At 37.5% G+C, this 27,539-nt stretch overlaps 1 protein-coding gene across 1 annotated transcript in view; it reads left to right on the top strand.

Annotated features, from left to right (window-relative positions):
* Nucleotides 1-390: 390 nt before the first annotated feature.
* LOC144442631 (sodium- and chloride-dependent GABA transporter 1-like) overlaps nt 391-27,539 on the top strand; it is a 43,318-nt gene continuing 16,169 nt past the window's right edge. The window contains exons 1-4 of the mRNA XM_078132013.1: nt 391-857; nt 11,254-11,385; nt 15,733-15,940; nt 20,172-20,310. Of these exons, the coding sequence (XP_077988139.1) occupies nt 611-857; nt 11,254-11,385; nt 15,733-15,940; nt 20,172-20,310 (726 nt within the window). The 5' untranslated portion in view covers nt 391-610. The remainder of the gene's footprint in view (nt 858-11,253; nt 11,386-15,732; nt 15,941-20,171; nt 20,311-27,539) is intronic.

Genomic DNA, 27,539 nt, shown 5'->3' with positions numbered 1-27,539 from the left:
ATGTATGTATGTATGTATGTATGTATGTATGTATGTATGTATGTATGTATGTATGTATGTATGTATCTATCGATCCGCCTTCTTGGTGGCGTGAAAACTACAATACACTGTGAAAGTGTCATAGAGTCAGCTTGTCATGTATTTAAACCTTCGTATGTGACCATGACCGGCCTTCTTCCACTCACTTATAGTATATACAAATCGCCTTTATATTAGTATACTTTAGTATATGGTAGGATTGTGGGTATCTCATTCAATTCAATACATGTCAACACCACATGCAGTGATGGTCTAAAATACCAACTAGTTCGCCACTTCATACTCGAATGTTATTGGTCGACACTTTACGCCTGCGTCGAAGCACCCGTTCTTTTATTAGGAGCCACAAACACAATTCCGCACTTAAAGTCTGTCCTTAGGGCTTTGAAAGCTTATGTGAATGACATAACCAACCTCCGAACTGGTGGAGAAAACACAGTACAGGCATTTCACAGTCCTTAAGCACTGTTGACCACTTGACATTCGAAGACAAGTGTTTGCAGTTCTCAGGTGCAAATCATCAAAGCAGTACTTGAATTTCGTTAACTGAGGTTTTGCAAACTAAGGGAAGATGAAAAACGAAAATAACGGCGAAGGCAATGCCATGGAAATGCAGAACTCTGTTGTACAGCTGGATAGCAATAATACCAAAGTGACGCTGGAAGAAAAGCAGGAACTTGAGGGAGAGCAGAATGAAGAACTCCCAGAACGTGGAAACTGGACTGGGAGATTTGATTTCTTGCTTTCTTGTATTGGTTTTGCTATAGGCCTTGGAAATGTTTGGCGGTTCCCCTATCTGTGCTACAAGAATGGTGGTGGTAAGTTTGAAAATCTTCTCACGCTCTGCAAAAAGTTGTAGGCTTTCACAGATGCTGAAACTGTTCACTGGATACCTCCAAGGGTGAATATAGAAGCCTTGTAGATCAGTCAGTGTGTCTATACATTCGATTCCTTGACCTTCAAATCATTTCTTTTCTCTAGGTGTCCCTCCCAACTTATTGGGATCTGCTGTTATGTGACTAAGCACGGTTAGTATGCAACTCACAAACCGCATGTAAATCTCCCCGACAGTAAAGTATGCCACGCAAAATATCTTTTGATGCAAGGCTGCGTTCTACCGTTTTATTTGAATACAGAGTCACATTGAGGGCACTGCAGACAGTGATCATTCCATTACGATGTAAATGCTTTTCTTTAAAATCAGTTTACGCCCTACTAATGTGTGGTCAACCTATGTGTAGAACGTGATCCTATTCATAACAGCTGTGCCCTTTTTAGCAATGACAGCAATGACAACATTTACGTGCTTAGTGCAGTGATCATACAACTTTGAAACAGCCATAGAAATTGCAACGAATGTTATGTGTGAGTTAATTCTCTGAGCAGTGTCGAACAATACAATATTCCTCGCATAGGTTGCTGTTTACATTGCATCCTGTAGGGAATATTGCAAGTGTCTCTTGCAATCAGTTTTATCCATCCCTCCATGCAATTGAAAATGGAGAGAGAAAGTAGCGATCAACTAACGCAGATACGGTAGCTGGCAGTCTGAGTATCTGTTTGCTGTCTATAATCTGCAGCGCTACATGCAACTTTCACTAGGGAAGGGTTTATATTTCCAGAATATGTTTCGAGCGTGTAATGTTCAATACATAACTCCCAATGACGATGTTGTTTCATTCCACACTGGCCTACATCATTGTAATTGATGCAACTTCGTATACATCATTTGTAAATGGGTATACAATTGTGGAATTCCGACATGTCGGTGCAATTTTCAATGATATTTCATTTGTTCCACGCCATTTGATATTTATGCATTTAAACAATACAGCCCGAAGCACCGATCGATTGTTGTACAGCTGATAATACCGTAGCTGTTGGCAGTTGCGTCACGCTCAGTCGTCAAACTGCTTATCAACAATCGAAGACGTGTTGGCAAAAAAATTAATGGGGACTTCATAACGTGATGACAACAATATTTTGAGTTTAAAATCGCTTGCTTTAGATAAAAACCACCGCTGGCCATTTTACTCCGTTATCAAACAGCCATTGAATGATTGAATATCTCACTACAGCTGCAATGATTATCAATTTATCGACCGTTTGCGCTCACTTTTTTTCTGAAATATGAGCGAAAATCAGTTAACACTTATCTATTCTACTCCATGTCTCTTGTGTTGTTTTTTCTATGATTCATATGAAATTAAACGATCGAATCTCCTCTTCACTTGTCAGATTGATTGTAGGAATTCAATGCTTTTGTAATTGGAATATAACGAGTGCTAGCTACAAATTTAAGTGGGTAGAGCTGTGGTCTACCGCTGTGTACCGCAAATATCAATGTTACATGTACATGTTTGTATTCCTTTGGCCCCATGCATTCGAAGGGTTTCTGCTAATTCTCTACACTTCCAGTATGCTACATATCAGAGAATGAAGTCCACTTTAGAATGATGTAAACACGCGGAACTTCTGCAGGCGTTTGCTAGTTTTGTATAAAGTGACTCGAAAATCACCCCGACTCATTTCACAGGTTGCCTTGTCTCTGTGTGTACTTTCTGCATTATTTTTCTCCTTGGAGTACACAGTTTAGACCGTTTTATTTAGTTAGCTGCTAACGGTAGCATTTTTAAACGTCCCCTAAAATACAGAAGACTCGGTTTGTACTATCTCTGTACGCATCTATCCATAAACTCTTCGTCAATGTCGAGACACATTGACCCCTGTAGATATACAACACAACCTTGTTGAGAAACATTATAGAAAGATATTTGGAACTGGGGGTATGTATGTTTGAGAGAATGGCGCGTGAACGCGATGTCTCACGTATCTTCGGGGTACGACTTTCATTACAGATAGTACAGGCGACTGTTGGTAACCAAGCAATATGTTGTCGAACTATCGTATTCACAGAATAGGGATGATGTAAGAGTGGCCATCAGCATTCGATGTATTTCAATGGTGGCATTATCAAGCCACTTACACACGGTTATAAATCTTGTTTTACAAATGTAGCATCTCAACCCAAGCACAACGCGTCTCTCCCCAGTGTACATGTATTCATTGATGGCGATAATTTTGACAGTTCCGAGGTCTCATCAGTGTATCTATTAAAACTCAAGCTATTAACTAAACGTAATTAAAAGATATGTAAGTTCCTATTTGTACATTGAATGTATGATTATGCCTTCCAAACTGATACAGGAAAAAAAGTGTCTGGTAGATAATTGAGTACTTATCCCAAAGTATTGATACTTCACTACCACTCCACACTAAGTGTACTCAACGTGATTTCCCTAACTAAACATCTCACTAGAAAGACCCACACATACATGTCATATTTACTACTTATTTCCATCGTTACATGTACCCTTTATCGAGTTCGCGCAACCATGTCCAAGCAACTGAAACCTTTCGCCGTGTTGCAGGAGAACCAGCTCATAACGGTACACAGTGACGGAGTACCAGATTGTGAAATATTTCTCTCTCTCTCTCTCTCTCTCTCTCTCTCTCTCTCTCTCTCTCTCTCTCTCTCTCTCTCTCTCTCTCTCTCTCTCTCTCTCTCTCTCTCTCTCTCTCTCTCTCAGTTTTCTGCGCAATTTATGTAGCAGTTGTATCCATGGATTGTGGCAAAGAATTGAAAATATAGTTACCCCAGATTTCAAATGTGATCACTATCATATTCGACACTGTTTTCCTCTAGAGTCTAAAGGCCAGACTGCAGCTGTTGTTGTTGAGTCGTAAATTCCAAATTTACAATTCGCAATAGTTTATTTGTTAACCCCAAGCCTTCTATGTATACTTTAATAACATAATTATGAAAACCAAAATATTTCTCTCAATGCCTTCGATTTCTGATGACGTGGGCTATTCTTAAAGGGCGTGTCATCTATTCCTGCGTTGACCTTTAACCATGCTAATTATCATCTTTTGCACAGCTTACAAACTATATTTGTGTTGTCATCTTTTGGACATTGATATCATATTTACATTCCATAGTAACATTCTCAAAACATATCGGAAATTTTTGTTTTATTGTCTGAATAAAACACTTGCCACTCGTAAGACGTCAAGATGTTAAAACGAACTTAAATATTTATATGACCTAACATCTTGATTGTCGTGAAATTGTATCGATTGAAACTACTTCGAACAAATTGTTTCATTCATTTCGGTTGCTTTTTTCAACTATATGGGCCTACCGTTAGGGAGCCTTCAGAAATCACAAATGGGGAGGGCCGGGGAATCGGGGGTGGGTTAGATTTTACAGACCGGTTCGCATTAGAGGGCCATATTTTAGAAAATAAAATCAGGGGGGGGGGGGGTACACTTTACTAATTTTACAGGTTCCAATATATAGCTTTGCATTGTTTTGTGATTTTGACATCCCACCAGTAACTGTTAGGTTTGTTTTTTATCAGAACATATTAGTGAAATCACTGCTGACAACAACCGAACCGTGACGCAATGAATCATTTGTTAGTTGTGTGGAGAGAGGAGTCACTGTGGGTCTCATAGGAGAGAATGGGGAGTCGTGTACTAAGATTATGTCGTGGAGCGGGGATATCAATGTTGACCTCAATACAATTAAGCATTGTCAATAGAGCCTTCATCTAGTCTTTGGGAGCTTGCCTTTAGGTAGCTTTCAGTAGTTTTAAGGGGAGGGCCGCGGGAAATCAGGCCCTGACTGTTGTGTAAAATGTCTGACCCTCTCCGATTCCGTCGGGTTCAAAAGTGATCCCCTTAATTTTCTTTCTAATATGACCCTTCCCCTGTTGAAATATTTCCAAAAAAAAACCATTGTTTAAATGCTGCCAGACATGGAAAAGGATACTAGTCCCAAAATCAATGGATTAAAGGACTTATAAGTTATAATTAATTCCACCACTGCCACCGTGCGTTGGAAGTTTTAAAGGCATTGCTTATTCCCCAGCTACTACCACCAGAGGTAATTTGTGTGAAAGCATTATTAATCATTACCTGTGTTTGGATCAAATTGGCTGAGCTGAAGGCTGGAACGTTTACTCCCAAACGCTGTAGATGGACACATTCCCAGCATGCAGCATTGTCGGGACCGAGGTCAACTTTTTGACAACATTATCCCCAATACCTAACCGAAGTATCTTATCTAATCTTATTTTAGAATATGGCCCTCCTAAGAACCGATTGGTAAAAAGTCCCCCCCCCCTCACCCCCCCCCCTTGTAATTACTGAATGTTCACCTAGCTCTGCAAATTAGATCCAAGTACAGGGTTTGAACCACTCTCTAATGCAGTACCTTCACTCGAATTTACTGTGTGATAACAATGGGATAGAACCAATGCCATCAATGTTATCAATATGGTGGCAGCTATATAATCACGACAGGGTCTCAGACATGGGGCCCCTTTCACTTCACATTTCAACCTATGTTGTTGAGATATTTGAACCGCGGAGGGTCATGTTTTAGAGAAAGGAAAGTGAGGGAGGGCCAATTTCTATAAATGGAATGGGGGTGGGGGGGTTATCATTTTAAGCGACGACTGCGCTGGACCTCCCCCCTGTAATTACTGAGGATCCCTTATTATTTTTTCCCAAAAAGCTGGATTCTTGATTGTTTTACTTTAGTTACTATTTTGGTAACTCTACCCTGTGAAAGTGAATGGCTATTTAGAGTGTCCCTTTTATATATTGTAGAACTGTTTCACACTTTGTTCATTTAGCTGTTGGGTGTTATCACTATTATTGTTCTTCCGATTCACGTCTATCCTTTGTTCTATCCCTGCAACTTTCATAATTCAACCACAAGTCACTATTGTCTACTTAAAACCGATTAAATTTGTCTCACAAAAGACTTTTTGTCGGATGTATCCAGTCTGTGCCGTCGTGGTTTTGTGACTGTCTTTTGTGTAGTGACCACTTCGTTACGTCGATCCGAGGGCATGTTACAACACAGTCCTTCGTGTACCCTCAATCACGCGATAGAGAGGCAGTGGGGTAAGTTAAATAGAAACTGTAACAGAAAATGAGCAAATAGGAGCAGGAAATGATCGAAAGTGCTGAAACCTTCTCCTTCGATGGGGCCACTGCTCAGAGAGTGAGAGCATTGAACCCCCCCCCCCCCCAGCAGGTCCATATCACTCTCGAAAATGTTTAGGTAATCTGCTCAGCGTCGACACAAGACTTACGCTGAACGATTACTGTAAGTATGTGACCTAGAACAGTAATCTAAAATAAGAAAACCAGCGACATGTTAATAAATAATGTGACGTGGTCACTGTGGAATATTATACACTTAGTACCAGGCTATGAGGGCACTGGTAGACGTCTATTACCCTCTATTACCCTGATGAAGGTTGTTATGTAGTCTCAGTTACCCAGACTCTCACCGCTGGGGGCTCTTCTACGCGAAAAGAGATCTGGGCAACTATTTCCCCCGAGGCTGCTACATAACAACATGAGGGGTAATATGACGTCTACTAGTGCCCAAATAAGGCCAAGCAATAAGTGTTTTATAACACATCTTATTCTCAGGCAATATTCTTTCCATAGGCAAAGCAAATCCCTAATAAGACTTCCCTGCTATAGTTCACACCACGTGATACTGTCTAAGCCAATCAGTGAAGGCTATATGAAAACGATGTGCTATATTATCATATAGAGTCTGAAGTTTATAGATGGTTGAAAAGGATACAGATAATTTCAAAAAGCTTAAGGTTCGAAAAAATCGCAAGTCATGCCGTCATTCTTTTTTGTCATGTATATGTTGAACATATTTTGAAAACAAAAACGTCCACGCTTGGCATTGTGGACATCGAATATATCCATACCTGTACTCTCTCTGTATGTGTAATCGAATTTAGTACAGTATATATCTATTGTTGTGTAGGAACATAATACCCCAACTGGAAAGTGAATGACGGCGTACCAATATTACACACGTCACAATTATTGGCATTAGTCGACCGAAAATCAATTTCCAGGTTTGAAATTTAAAATAAATAAAACATGTCTTGGAGTCAATATACGGCGGCTACGTTCAAATGATTTTACACTGGGTTTCCTTTTAACTTATTCGTTTTTTTATCATTCAACTGTATTCACAACCGTACACTCAAAAATGTAAATTGATACTAATTATGTGTTTCATCTTAGTCATTTCAATCTAAGACTTTCTGCTTATAATAAATTACCATACGTTTCTTTGTGTTTCACCAATTGTGAATATGTTTTCAACAGACCAAAACATGTCATTTATAACGGTACTTTTTATGTAAACAATGCCTGTATGTTTCTCGTTTTGAAGTCTAGTATAAACTAGCTCAATATAAACAAGTCTTCGTTGAACACACAGACCTTCAAATACTGTTACAGTATTTCTGTGTGACTGAATGGTGACATGATTTCAAAGAAATTAGTGGCAAAATATACTATAAAGTGTATGTGATATATTCAGGAAATGGCTGGATTTCGATAACTGACCCTGATGGTCACACTCAAGGTCAAACTTCAAGGTCTCAAAAGAAAGTTTTTACACTGAATACTATGGGGATGGACACTTGAATGGAGTCTGTATGTATTGAAGTTTTTGAATTCTGTGGTAAATTATGATTGTTCAGTGACAAATATGGCCACCATTCAGTTACGTGAACACTAAATCGGACATTGAATGTCTGAGAAATGATGTACAGATGGACGGGTGGACGGATGGGCAGATGAAGCTCATTGTAATTGTCCCAGGGGGGACTACAAGATTAACAACATCTTAGAAAGATGAAAGTCGTCATTTGTATTTTCTTGACTTGACATTGTTTAGGCATTGAACTCGAGATATTGGTACTTTAACACATCACTTGTGATAACCGTTCACAGTTGTGGCTATGAACTTGAATATGTCATGACTTTGAATCTCTGATGGATTCGAATCTTATATGATCTTGAAGCGTTAATAGCCTAAAAAGGTACGTTCACAGGTTGTTGCCTAAATTTACAATGCCTTTGGTCTATGACTGTTCATGAACATGATGAATCGTCGATATGCCTTGCATCCCGGTAACCATGAGTCTACGACCTCGATTATAACAGTCTTGACACAGATTTGAAACTTTGATGGCATTAGATCTGTGAAAGCCTTGGATATATGGTCATGATAATTTCCTGACTCATTGATAATCTTGAATCAGTGAAAGCTTTGAGGTTTTGACACTCTTGACTTTGTAACAACCTTGAGCTTTGGTATCTAACACAGACTTAAATCTTTAATACCCTTGAGCTTTGATGACCCTCAATCTAAAGTCGCCTTGAATCTGTTGTGACCATGAAGCTTTGACGACCTTGAATCTATCATTGCAAAGTCTCTGGCAGCCATGGAGTTGTAGTGACCATGACACCCCTGAGCTTTGATGGCCTTGAATCTATCAAGTCCGTGACTCTGACACCCCTGAGCTTTAATTTGGTGGCCTTGAATCTATCAAGTCCGTGACTCTGACACCCCTGAGCTGTGGTGGCCTTGAATATATGAAGTCCGTGACTCTGACACCCCTGAGCTTTGATGGCCTTGAATCTATCAAGTCCGTGACTCTGACACCCCTGAGCTTTGATGGCCTTGAATCTATCAAGTCCGTGACTCTGACACCCCTGAGCTTTGATGGCCTTGAATCTATCAAGTCCGTGACCCTGACACCCCTGAGCTTTGATGGCCTTGAATCTATCATGACCTTGACTCTGCGGTGGCATTGGAGCTTTCGTTACCTTGAATTTATCATGACATTGACTCTGTGACAGCTAGTATTCTTGATTCTAACACGGCTTTAACATTGTGGCGGTCTTGAACCTTTGATGACCTTAATCTAATGGTTGCCAGTCGCGAAACTTTAGTGAACTTGAATCACTGTCTGTCTTGAAGTTTCGATCACATTGAAGCTGTGACAGTATTCAAACCCTACTCCACTCCATTGCACTCCACTCAGAGTGGTCAAAAGTACAATCTATGAATAAATTGAATAATACATTGCCCTCGTCGCTTGACGGCCTTCACCCCAAAGCTTCAATTACATGTGATGTTGTTTAATTGGTTTTACAAGCTCCAAAACGACTACCTCAGAGGCAGAGATCATGTAACAAGATGAGACGCTCATGTTGCAGATTAGGTAGTGGTTGAAGAGTCCAGTTATCAAATTTATAATAAATCTGAGCTTTGCTTGTGTTTGGACACTGTCAAAACACACTGCTAGATATGAAAAATAAATGGTACTGTCCGTGTTTCGCTTGAAATAGGAAACTCGTTTGATCGTTCTTTAATTGGAATACGGAATTCTGGATGGCTCAGCTGTTTGACATGTTCGCCCTTTATGTATTAACAGCTGCACATCAAGACAGCATAACGTATATGAGTGATGGACGAAAAATAGAGTGTATGAATGGCTTTGTTACATCTTTGCCGGTAAATGCGCACCTTTCAGTCACACAGAAGACGTACATGTTGATAACGAGTCCATTAACCATGTTGGCTTCATACACGATCGTGACAGTCTCTCTGATCTACAAAGTCGTTATTCGGGGTATCATTGTAGCGTTCGACCAAAAGTTCGAGTTGTGCATACCGCTACTACTCCCTCTGCTGACGGATAAGATTGTAATGAGTTTGACACAATTTATAAAGTCAGTATATCTTCAAGCGTCGATAATAAAAGATACATTAGGTTTTCAGGTGTTTCCTATATAATTTGACCCAAGTCAAATGATCGAAGTTCGATTTGAGCAATGGCCTGATTCAATCAGGTGTTTTTTTTACATGGAAGTTATTTTATTATAAAACTCGTTCGATCAGTAGAATTCATTCGTTGATTGAGTCACACACACGTTTTTAAATAATTGCTTACTCCTTTGCCATGTATTCAATTATTTGTTGTCATTCTTTTATTCACTTAGCAAAGTAAAAAAAACAGACATTTTTTTGAAAACTTATTAAATTGCAGTATGGAAAGGTTAAACTCTTTGTTCACGTAATTGCTAAACTAGAATAAATAAGACGATCGATCACTCCCTTTTATCAGTCTCACCACGTTTACTTCATTGTGATGATGTCTGCATGATTCGCTCATTTCCGTTCACGTGTAGAGAGCAGGGCCGCACTTCTTAGTGAAAAATTGTATACAAATGCATAGGGTACATCAAAGGTTTTGAAAAAAAAATCGTGCCAGAGTCAAAGTTTGAACCAAAATTGCAATGTATACCAGATGCAGATTATCAATTATATTTTTCACCCTTAGCATACCATTTTTTTTTTACACGCGGTAGTTTAATGGCTCCCCTAGTATGGTGACCTCTGTTGACCTACAGAAGGTCCAGGGTGTCAAACTTAATTCATTATTTTCATCCTACAGGAAGAACTGTCACCCCACGTAAATGACGTCGAGAGCGATGCATGTGTCAGTCGTATTGTAACCTATACACCAGAAGGTCGTTCAGGGCGTGAGATGTACATTCATTCTTTAGCGACCCAGAAAGATCGCATTACAAATTCAATTTGCTCCATTATTTTCAACATTGAGGTAGAGATGAGAAAACCCACTGTACTGTAGTTGGTAGTTGATTCGCGATCGCAGATGTATCAGTAATTGTGCTCGTACATTGAACGCCATTGGTGTAAAAACAAAACGCCCTTCGGGAATCAGCAACTTTTATTTTGGATCCACACAGAAAAGTTATAAAGAATTCATCACTTTTTTGCAAATTTAGACATTTTTCTACTTACCAAAGAATCATTGACAGTATTCTAGCAGCTCGTCACAAGAAAGGGAAACTCTAGAAGAAAATAATATTAAAATCATTTGACACATTTTGTCTGAATGATACGAGATGTGTGTAAATTACACATTGACTGCAAATTTGATTCAATGATTTACTGTAGCATAATATAGATATCGTGTGGTACTTAAAAAAGAAATGTGAAAGTTGTCCCCCCCCCCCCCACATTTTAACGTAAACTTTAAATGCTTTTGTACCAAGTAAAACAATTGAAAGCCTTTTGAGTAGATTTGCTAAAATATATTTATATATCGCTGGTAAAGTGTCCATTCGGTATAAACTTGGTGTTATTTCCCGCATTTTTTTTTACCTTTTTCTGGATATCCTTACAGATAGAACCAATCATCGTGGATAACACAGTGAGATGATGTCACAATGTCGACACTGTGGACATTTATATCTTGTGTTTTTGTCCCGTTTCAGGTGCATTTCTCATTCCGTACTTGCTAACTTTGGTCTTTGCGGGAATACCCATCTTTTTCTTGGAGACAGCCTTGGGACAGTCGCTAAGTGTTGGAGGTTTAAGCGTTTGGAAGATATGCCCAATTTTCAAAGGTGAGATAACATCTTGAGTATGTATGTATGTATGTATGTATGTATGTATGTATGTATGTATGTATGTATGTATATATGTATGTATGTATGTATGTGTGTATGTGTGTATGTATGTATGTATGTATGTATGTATGTACATGTATGTATGTATGTATGTATGTATGTATGTATGTATGTATGTATGTATGTATGTGTGTGTGTGTGTGTGTGTATGTATGTATGTATGTATGTATGTATGTATGTATGCATGTATGTATACAAATAAATAAATAAATAAATAAATAAATAAATAAATAGCCTAATCTGATTATAGTCAAAGTCTTGGTTTCGTCTCCTCAAGGACAGACATCAAGGCCAGGAAATTCGTTTTGTTACAATCCATAACGTGTTGACCTTTATCCTTGTATTACCACGTTGACAACTTTATTAATCTACCTATCTACCTATCTACCTACCTACCTATTAAATTCTACCGTTGATGAGGTCTTTGACGGAGAAGTTTTTTTTTGAAAATTAGAAAATTTGCTTGTGAAAATCGTCTCAGTAAATATCATACAGATAAAAATGTTGCAATATCCATGTCTCTACATGATTAATTTTTTTAAACAGTTGTAGAATTTGAACATTATTATGAAGTGATTATCCATTAGTCACGGAATCTATATACAGAATCTTTGAGTGCAGAAAGCATCAATTCAATCTTTGGTAATCATCACGTCTTTACTTAATAATGAATTCAACGTCTGCACTGACTGTATTGGAATTCTCATTCAAATTCTGTATCTGTAGTAGTCGCCTCGCCTGGTCCTGTCCATCATGCTTTGCGCTATGAGCTTCGCTTCTTATCCATTTTAGCCGGCTGTAATTTTTTTCGTTCGAGGTGGTGTTGTCTCCTTTTTTCAGATCCACCGAGATCACGAGTAGCTATAGGTTATTGAATTTACAGATAAAGGGTAACAATCCAACTACACACCGAAGTGTTCGTGTGCGAACATATAGTAGTACAGGGCGCCATTAGCAGGCAGCTGCCCACCTGAACATCATGGCGTGAGAATTTTGGCGCTTACACAATAAATTTCACGCTGTTTGTACACGAATATGTGCTTTGTGGTGTCTCAGCATTGACATAGATTATGTGTCGCCTTTTCCAGGCATTGCTATGCGATTTATATAGTTCAAGTTCGGTTACTGGAAGGAAGAATGCGCTTTTGGGGAAAACTTATCATTCATACAAAACTTAGCAAGCTGGCAGTTTGTTCCTAGTCGTGTTGAAATCATGTCTGAAATTTTGGTTGTTCACTGTTTTATTTTCTAAGAAATCATCATTCAATACTTTTCCCATAGAGTTAGCACAGCGTTTGATGGAATTACATGTATTACATTTTTTGTATTTTAATCTCTTCTCTATTTAAATATATCAAGTGTACCGTGACACTCCCCCCCCCCCGCCTCCTTCTCTTCTTGATGTTATTGCTAATAGGGTAGAGGTGTATGAAACAAAGTAACAAAAACAGTTTTAATTCTTATTCCTGAGGTACTATATTATTACCATTTTTCCGAATATTTCGTCAACCATAGATGACGAGTCTTAAACTAGAATGCGCCTCAACAACCAATCAAAGTTCTTCAAATCTCTCCCAAATTTATAGTATGAAAGTTTGTTCCTGGTCCCTTTGAGATAAGAGAAATTTGGGATTCACCGTCATATTTTCGGGGAAATCAAAAATCTTATATTTTCCCCATGGAGTCAATACAGTGCTGTAATTCGGCGGCCATATTGGGTTTTAAAATGGCGTAACTTTAATATCATTTTGATGTCTCTCGTCAACAATGTGTATGGTGACCCAGCTGTCTTTCTTGATTTTAACTGAGATGGGTTTAAGTTTTCTTGAACAACAACAAAATCAAAATAATTTTAATTTACGAGGCGCGTATTTTTATTTCATTATCCGAAAAGAAATGCAAAGTGAAATGAAAGTTGAGTTTGATATAAAGATTGCTGTATTATAAAAAAAACTAAAATAATGGACTACTCCTCCATGTTTATAAGTTTCAAATGTTGCTTTACACACATGAAATGTGTCCTCCTTTGGGGGTATGGATTATTGAATGTTCGTCTAAAATAGAGGGGTGCAGCTTTGAGGAGGTTGCAATCATCGTCGCAAACCACGGCCTCTTTTACGGCACCGTCCAAAACCCGCCGTCAACATAACAGGTTATTTCGCAGTGTCGCGGAAGAAATGACAACTCTGGTTTGCGAGAATGGTTGCAATGGTCTAGTAACACAAAGTGATCTAGCCTTGATCTAAATTGGTATTCACTATCAATCCTTCCATTACAAAAAATTACAACAGTAACTTTGGGTATATTTTACTGTCTTGTCTTGACTTGGTCTAAAATGGAGTCTGGGATTTATGCAATGAATTTATGCAATCCTGCCAAACCAGTGTTCGAGTGCCCCCCCCCCCACACGTGTTTTGGGGCTGTGAGCTACCGTCCAGTTTGCGTCTTTAGTACAGTAACCGCTACTGAATGGTTGTAATAAGTTATGAGACAACAAAGTGCAGTCCAAGGACAGCGTAGCCGGGGATGTGACACGATAGTTGAATGTACTATTACGACCGTGCTGACCGATTTCTCACAGTATGTACATATAAAGCTAGCAAACCATTCGGTAAATTCATTATAGTTGGGTCATCGCAGAACCATTAGTGATGTCTAGCGTGTTTGCCTCAACGTATAGTTATACGTATAGGAAGGACAACCAGCTTCCATCAACTGAAAGTACAAATGGATAAGAAATTACGAAGACATTTCCTGTTATTAGGCTATTGAGCCGTGAAAAAAAGACGACTCAATTTTACATGGTGGTTAACGCGGTTCTGAGTCTGATAAAATATTAGTTATTTGATATTCTAGGTTGATGACACGAACTTTGACCTCATTCAAAGATTAAAACAGTGATCAGATAACACAGTGCAGTATGTTCTCCTTTGGATGATAAAACAAATAAATCATATCGTCTTCATCTTTAATCCTTCCGTCACAGTGATTAATATTCTGTAGGTTGTCGTTCCTTCCATAATAACTTGATTTGATCTGCAAATGTACATATTGGCATTAACAGCCATTTTGACTAGGGTGTGGTGATTACAGAAGAAGGGGGGTTGCAGCAAGCGGTGTTTGTAAACGTACATTTCTGAAAACAGATTTGGACATGGATGTTTCAAGACTCAACAATACAAAACGTTTTTCGATAGAATTGTTGTAAATTTAAAAGTTATAGGCATATTCCATGATAACTGATGATGTGCAGTATTTTAAGAAAGTTTATTAACAGATTACAAATGTGTGTGTGTATATATATATATGTATGTATGTATGTATGTATGTATGTATGTATGTATGTATGTATGTATGTATGTATGTATGTATGTATGTATGTATGTATATATATATATATATATATATATATATATATATATATATATATATATATATATATATATATATATATGTATATATACATATATATATATATGTATATATATATATATATATATATAAAACACGAATCCAAAAATTACTTTATGGTGAGTTTCTTTCATGTATAGCAAACCCTAAGTTTACACCATTTCACATAAAATATGAACTAATGACTTGTGATATAAAATGTTTTGCATTGATTGAACTAATCATGCATACGTCATATATGTGCACATGCATCAGTGTGTGTGTGTGCTTTTGTCATGTATGTGTGGTTGAGCCTAAGGTTCGTGCGATCTTAGGATGTAATGTTGTCTTTGCTGTACATTTCTTTTTTATTTTATTTCACTTGGCACCATGTACGTCCATGTTCAGCAATAGTGTATAGTGAAATCTTGTAAAGAACTGAATTCTTGTTACTTAAAGTGGCACAAGCTGAGTTTATAAGGGATTTTCTGAACATCATTTTTTGATACGTATGAAAAATTCCGTCATCGGATCGTTTATGAGTTTGATCTTAAAATCAGGGTTGAGTTGAGTCAATTGCCAAGTGGTGGTTGTGCAAATGTACTTCAGTAAGTACAATAACGTGAGTACCTTTTCAATATGCAGTAAAAACTATGCCCAAGTATGTGTAAACACAGCTTGTGCCCCTTTAAAGTATTAGTTAGGTACATGGATATGTGATTCTAAGGTCATAGACGTTGTAGTTCAAACTGTCCTTGGACAGGTACAGCAATTTGACATTTAAGGTTTCATGTATCACATGCATTAGGGGGATGCCGTGTATGATAAGAGATTATCATCAGTTTTATCATCCTCTCTGCTTTATAAATATATGTTTTAAATCTCTAATTCAAGGTATTGGGTATGCTGCGGCTATTATCTCCTTTTGGTTAAATATCTATTACATCATCATCATCGCCTGGGCTTTACTGTATTTGTTCAGTTCTTTCACTAAAATGTTACCATGGGAATCCTGCACTAATAACTGGAATACAGATCTATGTACGACCAATACATCGGCTAATTTCTCCGTTATGCAAGACCCAACAAGGCAATTCTGGGAGTAAGTAAAGATTATGTGTCATAAAAAGATATGATCCACTCAGCTCAACGTACTCCTGGCCAATGGAAGCCAGTTTAGTTTGAAAAAAAATCGCCTTCGTCTGACTAAAATTGCTACATTTCATTGTCTGGTTCTAAAGATATCTTATCTCATTGTTACATCTTATCGTCTAGCCCAACAACAAAATTGAAGTACATAGTACAGTTGTTTACATTTTATCCATTAACATGCCCCTGGGAAAAAGTATATATTGTTACAATGTATGTGATTTGGCGGCGATCTGCTACATAATCGTAGCTCATCATGATACGCATGCGCAAACCACAAAAAAAGACTTTTTATTTCAAGTCAACTGGCTTCCAGTATATATAAATTTGAGTGTTCGTTAATATTTGCTTAGCACATACAATTACCAAGGTCGTCAACTTTAGTTCAGAGCAGATCAGTTAGCACATCATTTAAAGTATGAGACGGGAGAGAACCAAGATATCTAAGAAATAGAAAATCTTGTAGATACAGAGACAAGAGACAGTGGTCATTCCACCCACTGTACAAGCTATGAATACGTCATTGTTTTACAAAGGAAATGCGTTTGCAAATGTTCAAAGATTCAAGAAAAATCCGTACTTACAAAATTTTGGAAAGTTACCGTGTAAGTGTAGAAATATCTCTGTATGTCTCTCTGTCTCTCTCTATGGGCAAAAGCATGAATAATGGGTTACTTTATCGGAACTCACCAATTACGTTGTCTTGTCTGTTAAACTGTACATTTCCCCTTACCTAAACTAAAAGGAGTCACTTTATCGAGTCAATTACCTCTAAAATTGTCCCAATTCACTCCCCTCCTTTGTATGTTGTTGTAAGTATTCACACTAATGGACTGACTTTTGGTAATTGGGCCAAATCATCCAAAATGAACAAAATTGCCTTTACACATGAGATCTTTGTGATTGTACATCTGTACAATGGCTCCGTTCGTCCCAACTTTCAAAACATTCAGAAATCGAAGAACGAAGCTCGTGTTCACATTCTTCAAGTGTGAGCTGAGAACCATTTGCCTATTATACGTCCTATACCAATTTAACATAAATTACTACCAGGGAAATCAAGCTATCGGCAAAAAGTATCTACGACTTGAACTAAAAGTATTGTTAAAAAGTGTTGTAACATGTTGACATATATGTTGCCAATGGACGTTGGTGTGATTACACTCATAGTAAGGTGGCATTGCTGATAACAAGTTGCAGCAAATTCAACCCTATTCAGTCATTGCTTACACAATCTGAATTGGGTGATTGTATCAACATGACCAAGGTACCGTACCGCTATCACCTTGACAACCGTTGTTAGGCATATTTGCATATCTCGCGAGATCTGCCGCGAGACGGAGAATACCTTATTGTGTAATCGATAATCTACTAGTACCATATTCAACAAGAATACTTTTAGTTGTTGTGTCTACCTTACTTTTCAGATAGCTTGCTTTCCGTAGTAGTATGTAGTCTTGCCTATCTATTTGGAGACCGTGAAAACGGGTTCTAATAAAGTCAAATGATAAGCAGTGTCATATGTAAGTCAAAGTAACGATGTGTATAACTAACTACGATTCATGAACACACACACAGTCACAAAATCGGTTTAATAACTGGAAAATGACGGAACTAACATTAAACTGATAGAACACCATGTATGTTCATCATGGAAGCACTAACGAGTCATACACAAGTTCTCTTCTGCCACTTTATATCGAGAAACAGACATGTTTCGAACAAATCACTTATCCTTCTTCAGTGTCTACTGGATCTGCCAGAATGATCCACATTTTGTTGGAGGTGTTGAGTAAACTGGAGGTGTGTAAAGGTTTGCTTCAATGGATATAAATGCAGGAACGAATTTAAGTATTTGTCAGTTATGTACATCTAACTGTCCACCTTCTGTGATAATGTCACTGTAGATTGGTGAATGTCATAGTAGCCAATCTCTATGGAGATGTTCGAAAAAGAGGCCCTCGCTAACATCAACACTGATTTGAACCCACTATGATGGTATCGATATGTCGATGACACCAACACAGTTATAAACTAGAAGCGTAAGGTAAATGAATATCGTGACTGCATCAATGGCCAGAGATCGCTGTATACAATTCATCATTGAACAGCTAGAGGACGATGAAAGTATTCCCTTCTTAGAAACCAAAGCCACTCAAGTAGACGGCGGCAAAGTCAAGACCATAGTGTTTATAAAAAAAACACACACACTAATCTTTATGTTTAGTGAAACATTAACTATGCACTCAGCACCAAAATGTCAGTTGCAAGATCCCTGTACAATCGAGCAGAACAGAAGCAGTTTTCATAAACCAAGATGACAAAAAAGAAAGAGATGCAACGCATAAACCATGTATTGAAACGAAACTGTTTTTCGCGCCTGGGCCAGGTCAGGCCAGAACACCACCAAACCCAATAGAAACAACAGAAATATCAACCAAAAGAGGTTTCACCGTGTTACCTCACATCAAAGGCACAAGTGAAAGAATTAGAAACACACTCCGTAGCAAAGGCATTCAGACATACTTCAAAAGTAGCAACACATTAAGAGAAATTCTGGTCAAAGCCAAAGATAAAAGGCAAGAAGAAAACGAAGAAAGACGTCATCTATCAAATATCTTGCTCTACATCAGGTTGCAGTATCTTCTATATAGGGGAAACCAGCAGGCCTATAAGGGCGTTTTCACTGAGTAACATAAGAAGATCAATCAGCTATATCTTTAAAATCAGTCAAGATCATCGACGGGAAAAAACATGGATAAAAGCAGACTGTTGGAGGCCATGTAGATGTACTCCAACGTCAACAATCGGTCACGTATTGGCAATATAGGAAAATATGACACATTGCACCGCGATCTACAGTGACATCATCACAGAAAGCAGACAGTTAGATGTACATAAATGACAAGTACTTTCATATCTGAATTTACATATATTGAAGCAAGCCTTTTCACACCTCCAGTTTACTCAACACCTCCAGCAAAATTTGAGTCATTCTGTCAGATCCAGTTAGACACTGAATAATGACAAGTGATTTGTTCGAAACATGTCTGTTTCTCAATCAAAAAGTGGAAGTAGAGAACTTTCAATAAAGCTTAGTATACTTTCCCGGACTCCAATAAAATTTACAACTTTTTGGAAATTTTGAGCATTTGGAGAGTCGAAATCCCAGCATGTGAAATCACTTTGATAATCCTTTAATCTCAGTATCTGTACTAGTTATTACCGTACGGCACACTTCTGGAAATGGATATGGGCATTTATATCTCTATGTGTAATTGGTATCAATATTTATAAACTTAACCATAAAGTGTTTTCCTAAATCCCATCTCCCTATGGCATATATGTTTGTTAGACCACCAACATAGGAGTATTTAATTTGATAGCGATCAAATTTGGTAATTGACCCGAGAAAAAATACATTTCAGTGCGGTACTGCGGTGTATGTATTACAAATGACAAATCAAGAGTGTGATTGCCAAGTGACAAGAGTTTGGCATTCACAATGATTAAACTTTCTCACCTGATTCATTCAATTCCTACCGGTCAATTATAAAGAGTAACTAAAGATCCGTCACAATGCGATTAACTTCGTCTTATTGAACAAACTATACTGTGGTACTAGCAAATATCACAGCCCGATTTAAAGTTCATTATTTGTTTTGTTTTTTCACTTGATGATTGATTGTGTCATAGTTACGGTTTGCCTGTCATTTGTAAGACATTTATAGTTAGTTATCTCCGTTTTATTACCTTTGAAGTTTTCCCCCACATTGAGCTGAGTTCAATCTATGCATCCGACCGCGCGTCACTCAAACATGTCTTAGAAATTTGTCACAAAGATGAGAGAACGAAGACGTGCAAGTGTTGCGTCTACTGTACATGTATAAGCATCATGTAATATGTTCCTACCTTCGATTTTTGGTAGTTTGTCAAATGGCAAAAACCGAACCATTTATTTGCACATAACATTACAATGAGTCTAATTCAATGTTCTCTCGAAATTAGTGAACGATAGCCATGGATACTACAAAACGTTGTTTTCTGTCTTTGATAGAGACTCGTTCATATAACACTTCTAGTATGATATTTCCTAGTCTAGTCTAGTGGGATGCAATGTTCAAATATTTTCTTTGAGGATTTGTTTTTCCTCTGTTTACACGCCATATTTGTTTCATTTACAGACGTTATGTCTTAGAGATCACTGAATCTGATGGTCTGCACGAAGCTGGAAGTTTACGTTGGCAGTTGTCGTTGACACTGCTCCTTGCTTGGATTATTGTCTATTTCTGCATCTGGAAAGGAGTAAAATGGACTGGAAAGGTAATTTACTTTGTTTTTGCATATAATTATAACATACATACATACATACATACATACATACATACATACATACATACATACATACATACATGTACATACATACATACATACATACATACATACATACATACATACATACACACACACACATGCATACATACATACACACATACATGCATGCATGCATGCATACATACATACATACATACATACATACATACATACATACATACATACATACACACACACACATACATACATACATACATACATACATACATACATACATACACACACACACACATACATACATACATACATACATACATACATACATACATACATACATACATACACACACACAGACACACACACATACATACATACATACATACATACATACATACATACATACATACATACATACATACATACATACATACATACATACATACATACATACATACATACATACATACAAATTGGCCTTTTTTTCAAAGAGAGGAAAGATGTATATATATCATCTCTATAACCGTACTCTGCCATAGATTGTTTGTGTACATTTCTCAGCAATATTATGATTGACTCAACGTGAATAAGCACCGCTATGTGTAAGAAAACACGTCGCCATTGAAATTGCTTGGCACATTTCTGCATTGTTTACGTTTCACTCAGAATTTCATATACGATATCTATACCGTTAGTAATGATGCATGTGGTATGCGCTCGAGTGGTTCAAGGGAAAATTCAATCTGCTTTTGCTATTATTGTAGAAGCCGTTCCTTTGCTATCTCCGCATCACTGAGTATTGCCGGGAGCAATACATGTAGTTGAACTAAAGAAAACGATTTAAGGATAGACATTTCCATTGTGCAATATTAACCACTTCACTATCAGACAACAAAAAATGGAGAAATATTTGATGGTCAAGTTCTGGTCACAATCAAACTAACATCTTATGGATTCACTCCTCGTACCGGCGTACATGATATTGGATATATGACGTCACAATATAAAGGTCGTTCAAGTAATTCCAGGTTCTTGAATTAATATCTTATCAGTGGAGTCATAATGTATAGATATGATTATGTTTTTTTTATTCAGGACAAGTAAACCTTGCACTTGTAGCTCTGATAGAAAGAGGTATAACCTGACATAGGTGTTTGTGACCGTTTCCTAACCCTCCCATAACCATATACACCATGCACATGATGACTATATCAATTCATCTGCTCGAGGGAACCTATTATCAGTCCAGTCCGAACAGCATTGGTTTACCGTTTTCAATGCCGCATTTTCACACGTACAATACTTAGTACACCGCCACAGGACTTTAATGACAGTGAACATTGTTGCCTGGCAACAATTAACCAACACGCTTTGCCTGCTATCTCGTTGATGTACAAACCGTGTGAAAGTCTGCAAGCTATGTGTCCAACTGCTGATTGAATGCCTTGCCTTTGCTAAGTTTCTCCACTAGCGAAACACCTAGTATAATAAACAATACATGAGTTGATAAACCCCTGCCTAGCACCATGGACATTTTCCACACGTCTGTAAAATGATACATCATTTGTGTACCGACCTTGATATGGAATCTAAATTTTCATGTTATAAGTTGACAACTTTGGCCTTAAAAACAAGTTGTGTGATATGTTCATTCTGTGTCTTGACGAATTGTATGTACTCAGAAAGGCTTCAACTGTGCCTAAAACCCATATCGTATCCCAAAACAATTTATGCTTCACTGGTTAGATTTTTTTTAAAGGAGTAAATTTCGTGCGCTAACAAATACAAATTTTGATGACTGTAAAAAAAATCAAGTATACATGTCGTGTGTACTTGTATGCCCTTATGGACATGTAGTGTGATAACAACCTCCTTTTTTGTATAGTTTGAGGAAGACCGCCTTGAGATCGATCACTGCATTGTTAATTGCTTAGATCTAAGCGCTATTATGATCGTATTTCCTTTCCACCCTATTCAGCCTTTCGTCCCAGTCCACGCTCGTACGCATATGATGGATGTAAGACTCTGGCAGTGTGCCACCATGTCACGACAGTGCTGCATACAGTCAGACAGATAAAGAAAGAACTGATGAGTGTAGTATAGTACATGTCCCAATCATAAGGGCTTTGTAAGATGGCGTGCAATCGTGACTTGTGTACAAGATTCGCGATGGCTCTTTTCGCATCTTCCTTCGTTATCTCCCCTTTTGGAAAAAAAGAGTCGCCCGTGTCGCCGTTGGTCCCAAGCGATACTTGTTTGGTGTCTTGACCGGAATTTCCCTACTCAAATAAAAAGAAAATACAAGAAAATTATATTAGAGACAAGTATAAATGTGAATAGAGTGAAATTTGAGACATTTTTTTATGAGGAAAGGTTTAACATTTTTAGCAACGTCGTAATCCACAGTCCTCTTTACGGCACCATATCCAACGTACCCGCCAAGAGTACATATTTCATTGCTTCAGCAGAAATGTATGCTGTGGCTTGAGAGAATGCCTAAAAATTAGTGAAGATTGTGACTTCTGACCGCGGTCTTCGTCTCGTAGTTCTTAAGTTCATTGGACACTTGAAGTCCAGTTGATAAGTGGTGTCGCTATCAAAATGACCTTTTTTCGGCCGGCTACCTATATATGCGTTTCTGTTCAAAGACAGATCTAGATACACTGATAAAGTCACAATCGCCTGAGAGTTTTCGAAGCAGACGGTGATCGATCACGCAAGCAAATTCTAATGTCCATTGCTATTATATGGTTTCTTTTAACTTTAACCACCACCAATATATTATTTGAAAGTTGAGTTTTGAAAGATTTGCAAAATCCATCACCATTAATTTTTATTAGAACGTGGCGGATACGTACACATAGTATGCTAAGTTAACACCAAAAAATAAAATGATTTGTATAAAAGTTATACTCATCATAAGGCCTGATAAAAATAACTATGACACAGTGGTTCCGATTACGCTCAATTTCAGAATAGGTGGGGGTAGGTTTATTTTTTTTATTGTATTTGTTTCATATGTGAGTGTCCAGTTCAGAGAGTTATGTTTTCCCTTATTTTCCATATGGTCTCTGTATTATTGGTTTCTTCCCATCAGATGTACAGCCATTACAGATTTGAAGAACAGTGTTATATTGTCTTTTTAAAGTTGATGCCAGTTTCCGCATCCACTATTTCTCACGAGACTTCACAATTTTCGCGATTTTATTGTATTTGTTTCTCAAATATGTCGAAAGAAAGTTTAGGGTCGGAACTGAAAAACTAGGTGGGGTCGGGTAACCGCAACCAAACATTTTTTCAAGCCTAATTGCTAACTCTATATGGCTAACTAAAAATATGTCAAAAAGTAGGTCAATGCTGACTACTGTAACCCTGACTGTAAACAAACAGTACGTGTTCCATAAGGTGATAACCGTAAACCTTAACCCTTGACTCGGCCGGCGGTGGCATCTTGCGTGTATGACCCAAATTCCATCACATACTGGAAGAATTTGTGATTAGAAGTAACCAGCTGAAATTATAATTTCAACTGTTAGAAAGCTATCATTTCAACATCACATTTTAAGATGCCTTCATTACTATAATTAAACGGTTATGTTTTGTTATTCCTTCTCTGAAAATACGAAAACGGCGGTAAAATGAGCCTCGATGTTATTGATTTACTACGACTATATTATCCAAAATATTCTGCAATTAATATCTGTTGCACTGTTAAAACTCTTTAAGCTCCTCCTTTGTGGATTTGAGGAGAAGCTTTGAAGTGGGACATCCGCCCACTCAAAGGTCAAAGTTTATAAGATATCAAATTAATCCTAGTATTGGAAGAGTTCTCCATATGAGTCTACATGATTGCTCAAATCCACGCTCTTCCAGATGTGAAGATGGTTCCCCATTGCCAGAATGCTTCGAGAAATCTGATTGAGTTATAACATCAAGAAGCTGGAACAAACCTTAGTTTTAAGCTAGTAAAAACTCTATTCCTTAAAATCAATAGACATGAGTATGTGATTTGACAAGTGGAGAAAACAAGTTGTTACTTGTGATTTTCAGTAGGATACACTTTAGATTGACGATGACAAGAACGGAAACGTGTAGACACATTTATTTATATCGTTTTAATTCTGAGATTGCTTCCCAATGAGTTTACGTACGTAATATAGCAACACTGTACTGTACTGGTGACAACATGTACCATGTAAATTATCGGTGATTGAACAAGTGAAATGGTATGAAGATGAGTAACGTACACACGACCACAGCATCAGAGAGTGTGACATCGGAGACTCGAGCGTCTTCTTAGTCGTTATAAAATGTACTTTGATAAAAACAACCATCGTTACGGTTTATTTTGGATATTACTGTATGTTTTTAATTCCGCTATGGTAAATAGTTACACTCTTTGTCATAAAAGCTTAGCATTTGGGTGTTTGAGACACACACAATTCTTGTCTGAGACACACACAATCCTTGTTTGAGACACACTGAATCCTGGTCATAAGAGCTTAGCATTTGACGTTTTATGCTACAATTTACTCTAAAACAGAACACATCAAAAGATGCGTTAGTCGGAGGTAACTTCTTCAAAGCATCCTGCTTTACACACTGTTACAATTTGGTGTGATTAAAGATAGTGATTTTAAGAGTGGTTGGGGATAATATACATAGGGTGGATATTACACAGCGTAACATAACATAACAGTTACACATAGGTATGTATGCCTACTGGGTGTTACACTTTATAAAAGATGAATGCTATTTAACATTCCGGTGAGAGCGAGCCTCAAATGCTATACATTAATCTTTATGAATCCTACATATGTTTTCCATAACGAGAGCATGTTTGCGTGCTCGTCTTAATGTTATTCCAACTAGTAACTATAACCATTAGCATCATTTCTGCGTCAACGGTTTCGTCATTTTAAGCATGTACATATCGAATTTCAGATTGGTCTTGAATATGTTATTGGCACTCATGGATAGAATTTGACTGTGATTGTTGGGATAATGCTTCGCTTTCTTGATACAGGTAGTTTACGTGATTCTTGAAATATTCGGAATTAATAGGACAAAACTCTTATCCTACATGAACATGGAAACAACTTTCTGTCGAGTATTTGAGAGATCCAACCCCACAAACCTACATGGGCCCATAGGTATAGTTTACTGCTTAGTATTTGAGGAACCCGATCCCCGATCTTAGACGATTAACAGATATAGTTTAGATTTACTGCCGGGTATTTGAAGGATCAGACCCGATCCCAGATGTGTATGTGGCAGATATATTTTACATGTGACATTTATCGAGTCGTCCACCGATGAACACAGCTTAAAGGAAAGACATCCACATTCTCATGAAGCCTTGCACGAAAACGAGGGGATGGTCATGATGTATAAGAAATGTAAACTGCACTTTGTCCAGTGATGCATTCATTCAAGTAGATGTTTCGTTTGACTGAAATTCAGGGGTCTAGTGGGAAAATAAATAAAATTAATACAAACATTCATTGTACCATAGAAATCGTAGTAAACGTACATTTAGCAATATTAGAACCATTTTCCGTATTTTTGACCTACAAGTTTTACATAGCAAAGTGGAAACCCACAATCTGCAAGCTAGCAACTTTGGTTTAAGAAATGATATCACTCTCTTTTTGCTTTATTTATTTAAGTAGCACTTTTAAGGCCTGTGGTAAAACCTGTCCAGAACGAGCAGTTCCTCAAGTGCATAATATAGATAGATACACAAACCAACTTAAATTCACACATGAGGCTATATAGCAATGAAGAGACTTGGTGTGGAGTGATGATACATCTACTCTCTTTAACGACCCTAGGTGGATTACAATCTTAGTATTATATCATCTTCGAATCATGGAACCACGTCAAATTCTGAATACAAAGTTTACAACGTTGCCGCAGTGACATCATAATCGGCTTTCAAGTCAGGGTTCGGCTAATGCATACATTTGTACCTACCTATAGTCTCCTAGCAATTAGGCGAATGACGGTTAATGGAGAGCAAACTTCAAACCACTAACACATAATTGGATACTACCAGAACCCCAGATTGAATTAGAAAAAAAAATGATTATATTTTTCCGTACCTTTCAGCTCGATATTAAGTGTACTAAACTAAAGTTCGCTGTTCGCTTGGAATGTGATTGATTAGTGTAATAACGGAAAATTGCAAATCTAAATAATGATAATTCTTGAGCAGTCAGGTCAGTGTGGAGCATACGTAACATTTACATTCTCTCTAATCCTAGTTATCTTTAGCTGTGTAATGCACTGTTTGACATTTAGGCCTCTCTTACGTTCATTCACCGCCGATCTTCCTGGAATGTGACGCTATTAGTGGTTCCCCATTATAAAAACAACCCACAAAGTACAACATAACATTTCAAAGTTCTGTTTTTTTTATGTACAACTACTTAACCCAAGGAAAAACAAGATGAACATTAAACCAGACAGTACGGCTCATAAAATGAACAATCAGCAAAATAGCTAGAAGGGGTCCTTTATTTTATATCATATAAGGCGCTTTTAGGCTCATTTTCGGGTTGATGACAAACTCAACAAATATTTATGGACATCATAAACAGTAAACGGTATTTAAACATGGTAGAACATTTAATGGTTCTGAAGTTTACCACTTTTGAGACAATACATACAAAAGACTGTTGAAGTCATCAACTTTGTGCATACTTTGTACAATCAAATTATGCTTTCCACGTACACATTTCAAATAGGTGTTTAATTAAGCAAATTCTACACGTTTTACCTTCATCACATTACACTGACAACACCGTCTGACCATGACGTTGAGGCGACCCTCCTTCATTAGTATGTCATTCCTTTAACGCCAATTTAAGATATCTTTAAATTGCCAAATTGTCATTAGAGATAACGATTGAGGATAGAATTGTGGTATGCACAAGTAAATCAGTTGGCAAGGTTACGGTCTTGAAGAAAATCAATAAAATGTACACGGAAAGATAATGCAATGTACACACTTTATATAACATCTTTTATTTTGTATCACTATAACCTGAGCATACTTTTTTGTGTTCATGAGCATGTCAAAGATTTCTATTGCAAATGTCACTGCATTTGATGATGGAAAGTTGATTCAGCTATTTTCGTCATTTTATATGTCCTATGGAGATCTATGCATATACACATACACATACACATACATACATACATACATACATACATAC

Source organism: Glandiceps talaboti, chromosome 1, assembly GCF_964340395.1.
Source record: "Glandiceps talaboti chromosome 1, keGlaTala1.1, whole genome shotgun sequence".
NCBI classification, from domain to species: domain Eukaryota; kingdom Metazoa; phylum Hemichordata; class Enteropneusta; family Spengelidae; genus Glandiceps; species Glandiceps talaboti.
The sequence above is the reverse complement of the archived record's forward strand: the minus strand, read 5'-3'. Positions and strand labels throughout refer to the sequence as shown.